This window comes from Lactuca sativa, chromosome 7 (assembly GCF_002870075.4).
Source record: "Lactuca sativa cultivar Salinas chromosome 7, Lsat_Salinas_v11, whole genome shotgun sequence".
In the NCBI taxonomy this organism is placed as follows: Eukaryota; Viridiplantae; Streptophyta; class Magnoliopsida; order Asterales; family Asteraceae; genus Lactuca; species Lactuca sativa.
In genome coordinates, this window is record NC_056629.2 from 42,758,735 (window position 1) to 42,770,329 (window position 11,595).

General features: G+C 36.6%; 1 protein-coding gene across 6 annotated transcripts; it reads left to right on the top strand.

Annotated features, from left to right (window-relative positions):
• The first annotated feature begins 1,510 nt into the window (after positions 1 to 1,510).
• Positions 1,511 to 10,039, top strand: LOC111880690 (ABC transporter C family member 2). 6 transcript variants are annotated; one of them, XM_052765517.1, is made up of 27 exons: positions 1,511 to 1,753; positions 1,859 to 2,000; positions 2,080 to 2,481; positions 3,245 to 3,423; positions 3,504 to 3,543; positions 3,624 to 3,780; positions 3,874 to 3,988; positions 4,067 to 4,147; positions 4,234 to 4,258; positions 4,362 to 4,418; positions 4,506 to 4,571; positions 4,659 to 4,733; positions 4,815 to 4,926; positions 5,024 to 5,154; positions 5,234 to 5,340; positions 5,428 to 5,521; positions 5,596 to 5,763; positions 5,882 to 6,022; positions 6,104 to 6,304; positions 6,389 to 6,487; positions 6,584 to 7,110; positions 7,178 to 7,358; positions 7,432 to 7,755; positions 7,841 to 8,597; positions 8,679 to 9,046; positions 9,143 to 9,560; positions 9,671 to 10,039. In XM_052765517.1, exons 3-27 carry the CDS (start codon positions 2,149 to 2,151, stop codon positions 9,769 to 9,771), a joined length of 4,857 nt encoding a protein of 1,618 aa, XP_052621477.1. In that variant the 5' UTR covers positions 1,511 to 1,753; positions 1,859 to 2,000; positions 2,080 to 2,148; the 3' UTR covers positions 9,772 to 10,039. The 6 variants fall into 6 exon arrangements, with proteins under 6 accessions (XP_052621477.1, XP_052621478.1, XP_052621480.1 ...); XM_052765518.1 differs by having other exon boundaries at positions 1,933 to 2,000; XM_052765520.1 differs by having other exon boundaries at positions 1,511 to 1,729.
• Positions 10,040 to 11,595: the final 1,556 nt, after the last annotated feature.

Below are 11,595 nucleotides of genomic sequence, written 5' to 3' on the forward strand. Positions count from 1 at the left end.
TTCAAAAGATCGTCGAATATTGGCGACTGATCAAGAACGTTGACGTCGTTGTTGGAACCCGCAACCCCCAAAAATGCATGTCAAATCTATAAATCTTGAGAAGCGACAGCCTCTAAAACCAACGAAGGTGATCCGTGATAACCACTTATGTATTGCCCTTTCCATGCTACCGGACAATTTTTCCATTTTCCAGTGTGTGCAATCAATGCTTCCGATCATTCCGGGAAACCCATGGCGTTCTTCATGCACCGCATACAATTCTTGCAAATCATGCAACGAAGGTTTCCGCAAATACACGTCTCTAAAAGTTTCAACAACACCCCTTGACAATGTATACAAACTCTCTCTTGTGGTTCTTTCGGACATTCTCATATAGTCGTCCATGGTGTCGGGTGACTCCCCCATAGCCATCAAACGAATGGCCGCAACACTTTTCTACAACGTTGTAAACCCTCGTCTACCTCTAGCATCATATTTTAATTGAAAAAAAAAATTGTACATAAACATAAATTAACTACAGTTTAAAAATATATTGCATATGTTGTAAAATTAAAGAAACATGTAGTACATTTTTATTTATTTTGTATAAAAGCATAGTAAAGAAACGATACCAGCTTTCAAAGGCGTTGGCGATTCGTAAGAACACATCCTTATTCAAACGAAATCGTCTTTTGAAGTCCTTCGCCCCTTATACACAATTATCCACAAAGTAATCGCGATATAGATGTTCGTGTCCTTCCTTGCGATTTCTGTTTAACATCGCACGTCTTGTTAGTAGCGGGGTTGGGTCTGGTTGTAGCAGGTCGGTAGTATAATAATGATACATTATCCTAAAGAAAATATCGTCATCTGAATCATCGGACGAGTCGAAAGGATCCATATTTTTTTTTGAAGATAATTGAAAGTATGTAAAGAGGAGAAGAGAAAGTGTGTGAATTTTTTTTATAAAATAGTAGGTTTTTATAGGGTAAATGGTTTCTTTTAATAGTTAATTTTTTTTAAACCGTTGCAATTAAAACGTTTGCAAACGGTCCCATTTTCTGCGTTTCATTCGGTCGTGACGCCAACGAGATCCAATCTCGACGAGCTGCAACGAGCAGGGGGCGGTGTTCCGGCCACGTCACCCGCGTTCTTTCTCGTTTGGCCCATACGGCATCGTCTAATAGAAAGAAATGAAAGATTGATGCTTTATCAAAAGCTTCAACTCGTTGGGAAGCACAAACATGTTTTATAAAAGTTAATCGTAATGCTAGCAAGCCAAATCAAAATTGGATTTGTATAAATTTCGTTTCCGCTTTGTATACATGATTTTTTTTTTAATATGATACGATATAATGATATATATCATAATTCTTTATTAAAGTTGTTGGAATATAAATGAAATATCCTTTGAGCAACTTTACAATTAATTAACTATTAAGTTTTTGATGAAAAGTAAATCAAAATAAAAATGTGAAACTCACATTCGATTCCGTTGATAACGAGACATAAATTGCAGTATCAGTGGTGTGTAGACCACAGAAGGAAAAAGACGCCCACTTTCGATCGTTTACTGGGTTAAAAGTCCCTTTGTCCTTTATCTCCCAGTTCTTAGGTCCATAAATCATTCAACCTTCAATCATATTCTCTTCTCTCCGCCGAATTCATCACCTTTATAACCTAATCATCATCAATCGCTCCGTTTCTGTGGCTGGGATCTTTGTTTCTACCAAAGATCTCAATCTCATAGGTATTGACAATCATATCATCGCTTGTAAGTCCCTGCAACTAATGGGTTCTTGGGTTTTTTCATGTTCGTTTCTTACTTAATATTATCTGAGATTGATTACGATCACTGTTCTCGTTCTTCAATCATTAGTTTATTAGTTTTCACGGAATCGGTGAAGTGTCAGTCGTTTGAAGCCTAAATCTGGTATAATCTATTGTGTGAAGGAATTCAATAAGATTGAAATTAGCCGCCGTTGACTTTTTCTATATGAACTGATTACTGCACCAGTTATGTATGTTTCGAGTTCCCATACATATCCTAAATACTTTTTCTCTGGATTCGGAGTGATCTGGAATGCTTGTTTTTTGCAGGAAAGCAAAAAAAAACCTCGAATGAAGTATACAATTTAGAAGCAGCGGATTCATTTTCAGTCGGAGAAGATGGGGTTTAATCCCGTGGACTCATACTGTCGTCCGGTGGAAAATGGTGTATGGGCGACGGCGGTGGACAACGAATTTGGGCCTTACACACCTTGTGCAACCGATTCACTGGTTACTGGCATTTCCCATTTGGTACTTCTGGGAATCTGCATATACAGGATATGGGTGACGAAGAAGAATTTCAAAGTGCAAAGGTTCAAATTGAGGTCGAATCTCTACAATTACTTTTTGGGATTATTGGCTCTTTACTGTACTGCTGAGCCTTTGGTCAGATTGATAATGGGGATTTCGGCTTTCAATGTTGATGCAGAGACTGGTCTTGCCCCATACGAGGTTTGTTCCTTTCTGATTGACTTAATGACTTAATGGCATGTTTGTATAAGTTATCTTTAATTGTTCTTTCGTTATAACCAATATATGGTGATTTTATGAAAAAGATCATTTTTTCTTTCAGTTACACGTAATTAAATATGAATGTATATTTATGACAATCTTAGTTGATTATTGAATATTGATTTGAGAAACTGATTAGAGAAGTTCATTATTGTCTTCTTTTTTCCCTTTTTGGTAAATTTATTTCTCTAAAGCAAAGTATACTTAACACTTTGTATTCTCTGTTTACCGAAATTCTGTCACCTGCCAACTTGAATTGACTCATAAGATGTTTGACACTTCTTTCATATAGACTTGAATATTGAAGTGCATATGTTAGGGTAGAATATTAATTAAGTAAATATATTGTTTCCATAATAACATAACTCTATAAATATGGACTATAGGAGGTTGATTATTCATTATTGTGCTTGATTTGATTGATAATATTCTACAATTTGACTAGCTATGGAACCTACCTCTCTTGAACTTTATGCTAATTAAGTAATTATAACTACTTTTTAGTCAGTAAACATGTTAGGTTCCTATTACTTTAAACATTTGAAAACAAGGACATTTGGTATAAGTTACAACAACAATACTAATAATAACTACTTAACTATTAGGGAAGTTAGAAAATCTGTAAAGGAGGGGTGAAATTTACCAATCAGTTATAAATGCTATAAGTTGTTGCAAACTTCAAGATTTTCATTTATTTTTGCAGATTGTTACCTTAGTTATCAAGACTCTTGCATGGTGCTGTGTGTTGATTGTGCTCGGGGTCGAAACCGTAATTTATGTTTGTGAAGTTCGTTGGTTTATGAGATTTGGTATCATTTATGCTTTGCTTGGAGATGCTGTCTTGTTTAACCTTGTGCTTTCTGTGAGCCAATATTACACAAGGTCAGTTTTTTAATACTATATTTTTGCATATTTACACCATATGAAAGTTTTATTATAACAATTCAATCTGTTTTTTGCAGAGATGTACTGTATCTCTATTTCAGTGAGGTTGCCATCCAGGTTAGTTTTTTCTTTTTTCTTTTTTCTTTTTTCTTTTTGTAATTTATGAATCCTCTAGACATTTGTTTTATCTGATGTAGGTTTTCTTTGGGGTATGCTTGATTGTGTATCTTCCAACTTTGGATCCTTATCCGGGTTACACCCCAATACGGGTTGACCCGTTGGATGATGGTGAATATGAAGAACTTGGTGGAAGTGAAGAAATTTGTCCAGAAAGACGCACCAACATTATTTCTAGTAAGTCCTTTTATTGGTTTAATTTGAAATTTAGTTTTACAAATTATAACAACTTGAATCTTTTTTATAATATCTTTTCTTGTTTCTTTTTAGGCATCTTCTTCTCTTGGATGAATCCACTCATGCTTTTAGGTTACAAAAGACCTCTCACAGAGAAAGATATATGGAAACTGGACACTTGGGATCAAACAGAAACACTTAACAGCAAGTATGTTGTTGTTTCCAGTTTCTAGTTTTTACTTATATATATTTTTCCACAAATGCTAATTCCATTTTTGCCCTTCAGATTCCAAATATACTGGGAAGAAGAGCTCCGCAAACCTAAACCATGGCTTTTAAGGGCTTTACATCGTAGTCTTGGAGGAAGGTTTGTAGAATAACATTCTCATACAAAATTTTGTTAATATTAATTCATGTTTCTCTTAAAAGATTATAACTTTTGTTTAATTACAGGTTTTGGTGGGGAGGCTTTTGGAAGGTATTTAATGAATATTTCAGTTTTGACTTTTGAGTTCAATTGTTTTTGCATAGTTTTGAATCTCACATGATTTGTTCCTTTTTTTTTTTTTATCCATTTGTAGATTGGCAATGATCTTTCTCAGTTTGTTGGACCACTGATTTTGAACCAACTTTTATTGGTGAGTTTACTATTAATTTCCAAACATTTCCAATGATTTATGATTTTATTCCCCTTTTTACTATTTTTAATATTGGATAATTTGTAGTCTATGCAAGAACGTGGTCCAGCTCAGATTGGTTACATCTATGCTTTCACAATCTTCGTTGGAGTGGTATAAATTCTTGTTACTTTTTCTTTTTCCCAGTAACCAAGGGTAAATTTGTAAAATGTTTTAAGAAAGTTATTTTGGTTCATTTAGGTACTTGGTGTGTTGTGTGAGGCTCAGTATTTTCAGAATGTGATGCGTGTTGGTTATCGCCTTCGTTCAACTCTGGTAATTACTTTTTTAGCATATTTTAAGGATGTTTGGAGCTTGTTTTTGTGCACACCTAATTGAACCTATTTTTCCTCAAAGATTGCTGCAGTCTTCCGGAAGACTTTGAGGCTAACTAATGAGAGTCGCAGAAAGATTGCATCTGGGAAGATAGTTAACTTGATGACAACCGATTCTGAATCACTTGGGGCATGTTTCATTACCATTTTCCTCCATTTTAGTCGTATATTATATAATATATATTTTTATTATCTTTCTAATTTTCTTTTCTTTTCTTTTTCAACAGCAAGTAACCCAATCACTTCACACTTTGTGGTCTGCACCTTTTCGTATCATTCTTGCTTTGGTTCTTCTCTACCAACAACTTGGTGTTGCTTCAGTCCTTGGTGCATTATTGCTGGTTCTTATGTTCCCCATACAGGTACAATCACTCATACATACATACATACATACACACATACATACATACATATAACTTGTAATTTGTCATTTTGAAACAGACTTTGGTTATTAGTAGAATGCAAAAAATGTCAAAGGAAGGACTGCAGAGAACCGATAAGAGAATTGGTCTCATGAATGAAATCTTAGCAGCCATGGACACTGTCAAGTACTCTCCTCCCTCTCTCTCTTTCTTCCCAATATTTTTTAAATTATTTAAAGTACCATCTTTGACTTTATTTGACTTTTGTATCAGATGCTATGCTTGGGAGAATAGTTTCCAAGAAAAGGTCCAAGTTGTTAGAACAGATGAATTGTCATGGTTTCGAAGAGTACAAATGCTAGGATCGGTATGTTATCAAGGAATGATCAAAGAATTAATACTTTTTTGTGATTTTGACATTATTTCTTTTTCTTTTTGCAGTTGAATACTTTTTTCTTGAATAGTATTCCAGTGGTTGTGATTGTGGTTTCATTTGGGTTGTTTACATTATTTGGAGGAGACCTGACACCTGCTCGAGCCTTCACATCACTTTCTTTATTCGCTGTATTACGTTTTCCACTCTTCATGCTTCCAAATATGGTCACTCAGGTTCATGACTTCTCATTCCACATGCTATATGCTTACACAAGTTTCTTGTAGAACAAGCCATCTCTTTCTCTTTCTCTTTTATCTTTTATCTTCTAACTCTTATTGTTTTTATTTGCAGGTTGTAAATGCTAATGTGTCTTTGAAACGTTTGGAAGATCTTCTATTAGCTGAAGAGAGACTTCTTCTTCCAAATCCACCTCTTGAACCAGGGCTTCCAGCTATCTCAATTAGAAATGGCTTCTTTTCATGGGATTCAAAGGTGTCTTTTTTATTTAATTTTAAAACTTAAGTTATGACAAAATGTAGGGACTAATTGCAAATTCTGTTATGGTTGTTGCAGCCTGATAAACCAACACTATCAAATATAAACTTAGATATACCAATTGGTAGTCTGGTGGCAATTGTGGGAAGTACAGGAGAGGGTAAAACATCACTTGTATCTGCCATGCTTGGAGAGCTGCCACCTGTCAGTGATTCACATGTTGTTATGAGAGGAACTGTTGCTTATGTCCCACAAGTCTCATGGATCTTCAATGCAACTGTATGTCATACTCATAAGTCATATACTCATATCATTCCTTTTTCTTAATTCCAACTTAGTAATTTATATATGTTTATTTTTCAGGTACGTGACAACATATTGTTTGGATCAACCTTTGAATCTGGTAGATATGAGAAGACAATAGATGTAACTGCACTTCACCATGACCTAGACTTGCTTCCTGTAAGTATATATCATTATGTTTCATCAATTTTCGATCTCCAATTTCTTGTATGCATAAGTCACTCATGAGATTATATATGATCTTTTATGGTATAGGGTGGTGATCTTACTGAGATTGGTGAAAGAGGGGTGAATATTAGTGGAGGGCAAAAACAAAGAGTTTCCATGGCTAGAGCTGTATACTCCAACTCAGATGTATTCGTGTTTGATGATCCTTTGAGTGCTCTAGATGCTCATGTGGGTCGACAGGTGTTTGAGAAATGTATTAAAGAAGAATTAAAAGGAAAAACACGAGTTCTAGTTACAAATCAGTTGCATTTTCTTTCACAAGTGGATAGGATCCTTTTGGTCCATGAAGGCATGGTGAAAGAGGAGGGAACCTTTGAGGAACTTTCAGAGCATGGTGCACTCTTTCAAAAGTTAATGGAAAATGCAGGAAAGATGGAGGAATATGTGGAAGAACAGGAAGCCATTGAAGAAACTGATACAAAGGTATCAAAACCTGTTGCTAATGGTGTCAATGGTGAGTCAGCAAAGGATGATAAAAAGAAAGGACCAAAATCTGTTCTTATTAAACAAGAAGAACGCGAAACAGGTGTAATCAGCTTCAATGTTTTGAAGAGGTAAACCACTTACATATACATACATACATACATCTATACTTATATTTACTTTATTTATTTATTTCAGGTATAAAGATGCATTAGGAGGGTGGTTTGTTGTGGTTATACTATTCGGATGTTATGCTGCAACAGAAACTTTAAGAATACTGAGTAGCTCATGGTTGAGTATTTGGACAGATGAAAGCACCCCAAAGAACTACAGTCCACTATTCTATAATCTCATCTATGCACTTCTATCACTTGGTCAAGTATGTTACTAATCAATCACACAAAAATTTCAATTTTTTTTTTCTTTCAAAACTTAGAATTTGGGATTTTCAGGTTATGGTGACATTGGTGAACTCTTTTTGGTTGATTGTGACAAGTCTTCATGCTGCTAGGAAGTTGCATAATGCTATGCTTGGGTCCATATTGAGGGCTCCTATGGTCTTTTTCCACACGAATCCCCTTGGGCGTATCATCAACAGATTTTCAAAAGATCTTGGTGACATAGATCGAAATGTTGCCCCATTTGTGAACATGTTTTTGGGACAGGTGTCACAGCTTTTGTCAACCTTTGTTCTAATCGGACTATTAAGCACCATGTCTCTATGGGCCATATTACCACTTCTCTTAGTCTTCTATGGAGCTTATCTCTATTATCAGGTTTGCAAATCCCACATTTCTACATTTATACTCAAATATGAAATTTCATCATCATTAACTCATTAATCGTTATTCATTCTCTCAGAGCACAGCACGTGAAGTAAAAAGATTAGATTCCATTACAAGATCACCTGTATACGCACAATTTGGTGAAGCTTTAAATGGTCTTTCCACAATTCGTGCATATAAAGCATACGATCGAATGGCAAAAATCAATGGAAACTCAATGGACAACAACATCCGGTTCACATTAGTCAACATGAGTGCAAACCGTTGGTTAGCAATTCGGTTAGAAACAGTAGGTGGACTCATGATCTGGCTAACTGCAACTTTTGCAGTTATGCAAAATGGAAAAGCAAGAAACCAAGAAGCATTTGCATCCACCATGGGATTGCTTCTAAGTTATGCATTAAACATCACAACATTGTTAACAACTGTTCTTAGACTTGCAAGTTTAGCTGAAAACAGTTTGAATGCTGTTGAACGTGTTGGGACTTACATTGAATTGCCTTCTGAGGCTCCGGGAGTTATTGAGGATAACAGGCCGCCACCTGGCTGGCCTTCTGAGGGTTCTATAAAGTTTGAGGATGTTGTTTTGAGGTATAGGCCTGAGCTGCCACCTGTCCTCCATGGGTTGACTTTCTTGATTCCTGCAAGTGATAAAGTTGGAATTGTTGGAAGAACAGGAGCGGGGAAATCGAGTATGTTGAATGCGTTGTTTCGGATTGTGGAATTGGAGAGGGGTAGAATTGTAATTGATAATTGTGATATTGGGAAGTTTGGGTTAACTGATTTGAGGAAAGTTCTTGGGATTATACCACAAGCACCGGTTCTTTTTTCAGGTATGTTGAATTTCCTGAATCCTGATTTGATTAAATAACGATAAAATCTAGTTTTTGTTGATTGATATTTTGTGAATGAAGGAACTGTGAGATTCAATCTTGACCCTTTCAATGAGCATAATGATCCTGATCTTTGGGAATCTTTGGAGAGGGCCCACTTGAAGGATGTGATTAGGAGGAATCCTTTGGGGTTAGATGCTGAGGTGTCAGAGGCTGGAGAGAATTTCAGTGTAGGACAAAGACAATTACTAAGTCTTTCACGTGCATTGCTTCGAAGATCAAAGATTCTTGTTCTTGATGAAGCAACTGCAGCTGTTGATGTTAGAACAGATGCACTTATCCAAAAAACAATCCGTGAAGAATTCAAATCATGTACTATGATCATCATTGCTCATCGTTTAAACACCATTATTGATTGTGATCGCATCCTTCTTCTTGATGCTGGTCAGGTATATATATTATATATAAAATATCTCCCTTTTGTTTATTTATTTATTATTATTTTTTTTAAAATGTAAATGATTTCCTATTTGATTTTATTCCAGGTTGTTGAGTATGATGCTCCAGGAAAGCTATTGCAAAATGAGCAAACTGCATTTTCAAAAATGGTACAAAGTACAGGGGCTGCAAATGCACAGTATTTGCGTACCTTAGCATTTGAAGCGGAAGGTGACAAGGCGGAGAAGGCGGCGGTGGCCGGACAGAAGAGGTGGCTGGCCTCCACGCGGTGGGCGGCTGCCGCCCAGTTTGCACTTTCTGCTACCCTGAATTCATCTCAAAACGACCTTGTTCATATGGAGTTTGAAAATGATAATAATAATATTCTTAAAAGAACAAAGGATGCGGTTGTAACTCTTCAGGGTGTTTTGAAAGGGGAACATGATAAAGAGATTGAAGAGTCACTTGAACGTTCACAGGTCCCTAGGGAGAGATGGTGGTCTGCTCTCTATAAAGTAGTGGAAGGTATATGATTCTTAATACCCGATTATAGCAATGTACTTTTGCAAAAAAAGTATTTAATAAAAGTAGGTTGTTATTTCTTGTATTTGACTTTGTGTGGGGTCCACTTCCAGGTCTTTCGGTGATGGGGAAATTGGGGCGTAACAAGCTCCAGCTATCGGAATATGGGGGATTTAAAGATGAAGCGATTGATTGGGACCATGTTCAGATGTAGTAATGGAATGAATGGCTTCTATGCTCAAGTCAAGATCAATTATGATTGATTGGTTTTGGTCTAATTTGAAATATATAATTAAAATGTAATTTCCATGGAACTGTAATTTTGACCAGATAGCCTATAGACACACGGGGATTGGCCCCTTATCTACATTTTTGTTAATTGTGTTTAAGAAAGATTTTTACATAGAGTTTGAAATAAATTTTGCACCAAAGGTGGATTTTTGTCAATTTACTTTGAAGCAAAGAACATAAATTTTCATTGATTTGAGTTTTTTACTTAAGGGCTAAAGCTTGTTACCGAACATACTCTATGTATTTTTGAGTTGCTTAAAGTCTTAAACTTGATTCAAAAATCCTCAACTTTTTGTGATGAGAATATTTTTAGTCTAATTTATCACCATACCCTCCTACCCTCTTCCTCATGTTCTAGTCAAGTTTACAATCATACTCTCTTACTATGAGAGTATGAATTGTATGTTGAGTTTGCGATGACGTGTAGGTGGTGGAGGGGATGACGGAGTGGGTGGGGAATTCGGTTGGTGGTGACGGGTTGCCAGTGGGAGATGCCGGATCAGGTTGCGATTCAGCGGAGGTGGCCTCGGGGACGTGTGTAGGTGTGGGAACCAATTGGAGAGGAGTATAGGAGATGGATGTATTTGGAGGGGTGAGAGTGGGAGAAGATGGTACAGGAGCATGTGGTGGGTTGGGAGAGAGAGAGAGAGAGAGAGAGAGAGAGAGAGAGAGGTAAAGAATTCCTCAACAGTGGGTAAAAAGGGAGGAACCGATGAATTTTTGTAAGGGAATATATGTGTAATGAATTCAACATGGGGTAGAGTCGGCGAGTTTTAGGATGAAAACACTTGTAGGGCGACTTTGCAGCAAAATAACCTAAGAAGATGCAAGGGGAAGATCTATGATGAAGTTTTGAGGTGGAATAGGGACGGAGCCATGGATAGCAAAAGCATCCGAAGGGTTTGAGTTTCTTGTAGTTCGGGTGACGACCATACATTAGGTCAAATGGACTTTGGGAGTTTAGAATTGGTGTTGGTAAACGATTGATGAGGTGAACAACTGTTTGGAAAGCATGGGACCAAAAACAGGAAGACCCGCAAAGTGTAATAGAGCGAGTCCAGTTTCGACAATGTGGTGATGGCGACGTTCGGCTGGTGTTGGTAAACGATTGATGAGGTGAACAATTGTTTAGAAAGCATGGGACCAAAAACAGGAAGGAAGACCCGCAAAGTGTAAGAGAGCGAGTCCAGTTTCGACAATGTGGTGATGGCAACGTCCGGCTATGCCATTTTGTTCAGGTGTGTGCACAGGAGTGGTGTTGTGAGAGATGCCCATGGATTGAAACATGGGAATAAGAACTTGATACTCCCCATCCTTATCCGTGAACATAGATATAATGGGTGTATTAAAATATTTTTCAACCAAGGTCTTGAATTTGTGGAAATAGTTTGGGAACATCATATTTATATTTGACTGGATAAAGCCATATGTATTTGGAGTAGTAATCTGTTGGAATGGAAAGTCAAATCAGAATCATGCTTGATCCCTAAAAATCTGTCAAAGGGAATCTTTATTTTTAATGTGATTATTTGTATAGCTAGCTTGCCTAGATTAGAGCTCTTTCCATGTTTATTCTTGTCTATAAATTGTAGCCCTGAATGTAATACAGATGCAGTTTTTCAGTTTAAATTTCAAATTCTCCTTGTTTTTTCATGGTATCAGAGCTGTGTAACCTCTGCCGGCTAAAGTTGTTGCTGCCAAATAACCATTTGTGATCATCTTATTCTTGATTTTTTTTACCACCATA

Bases quoted from the DNA above. Each gene is read 5' to 3' on its own strand.
- LOC111880690 (XM_052765517.1), top strand. From the start codon at position 2,149: ATGGGGTTTAATCCCGTGGACTCATACTGTCGTCCGGTGGAAAATGGT. The intron at 6,023-6,103 runs GTGTCTTTTTTA...TGGTTGTTGCAG, and splicing joins TCTTTTCATGGGATTCAAAG to CCTGATAAACCAACACTATC. The intron at 6,305-6,388 runs GTATGTCATACT...TTTATTTTTCAG, and splicing joins CATGGATCTTCAATGCAACT to GTACGTGACAACATATTGTT.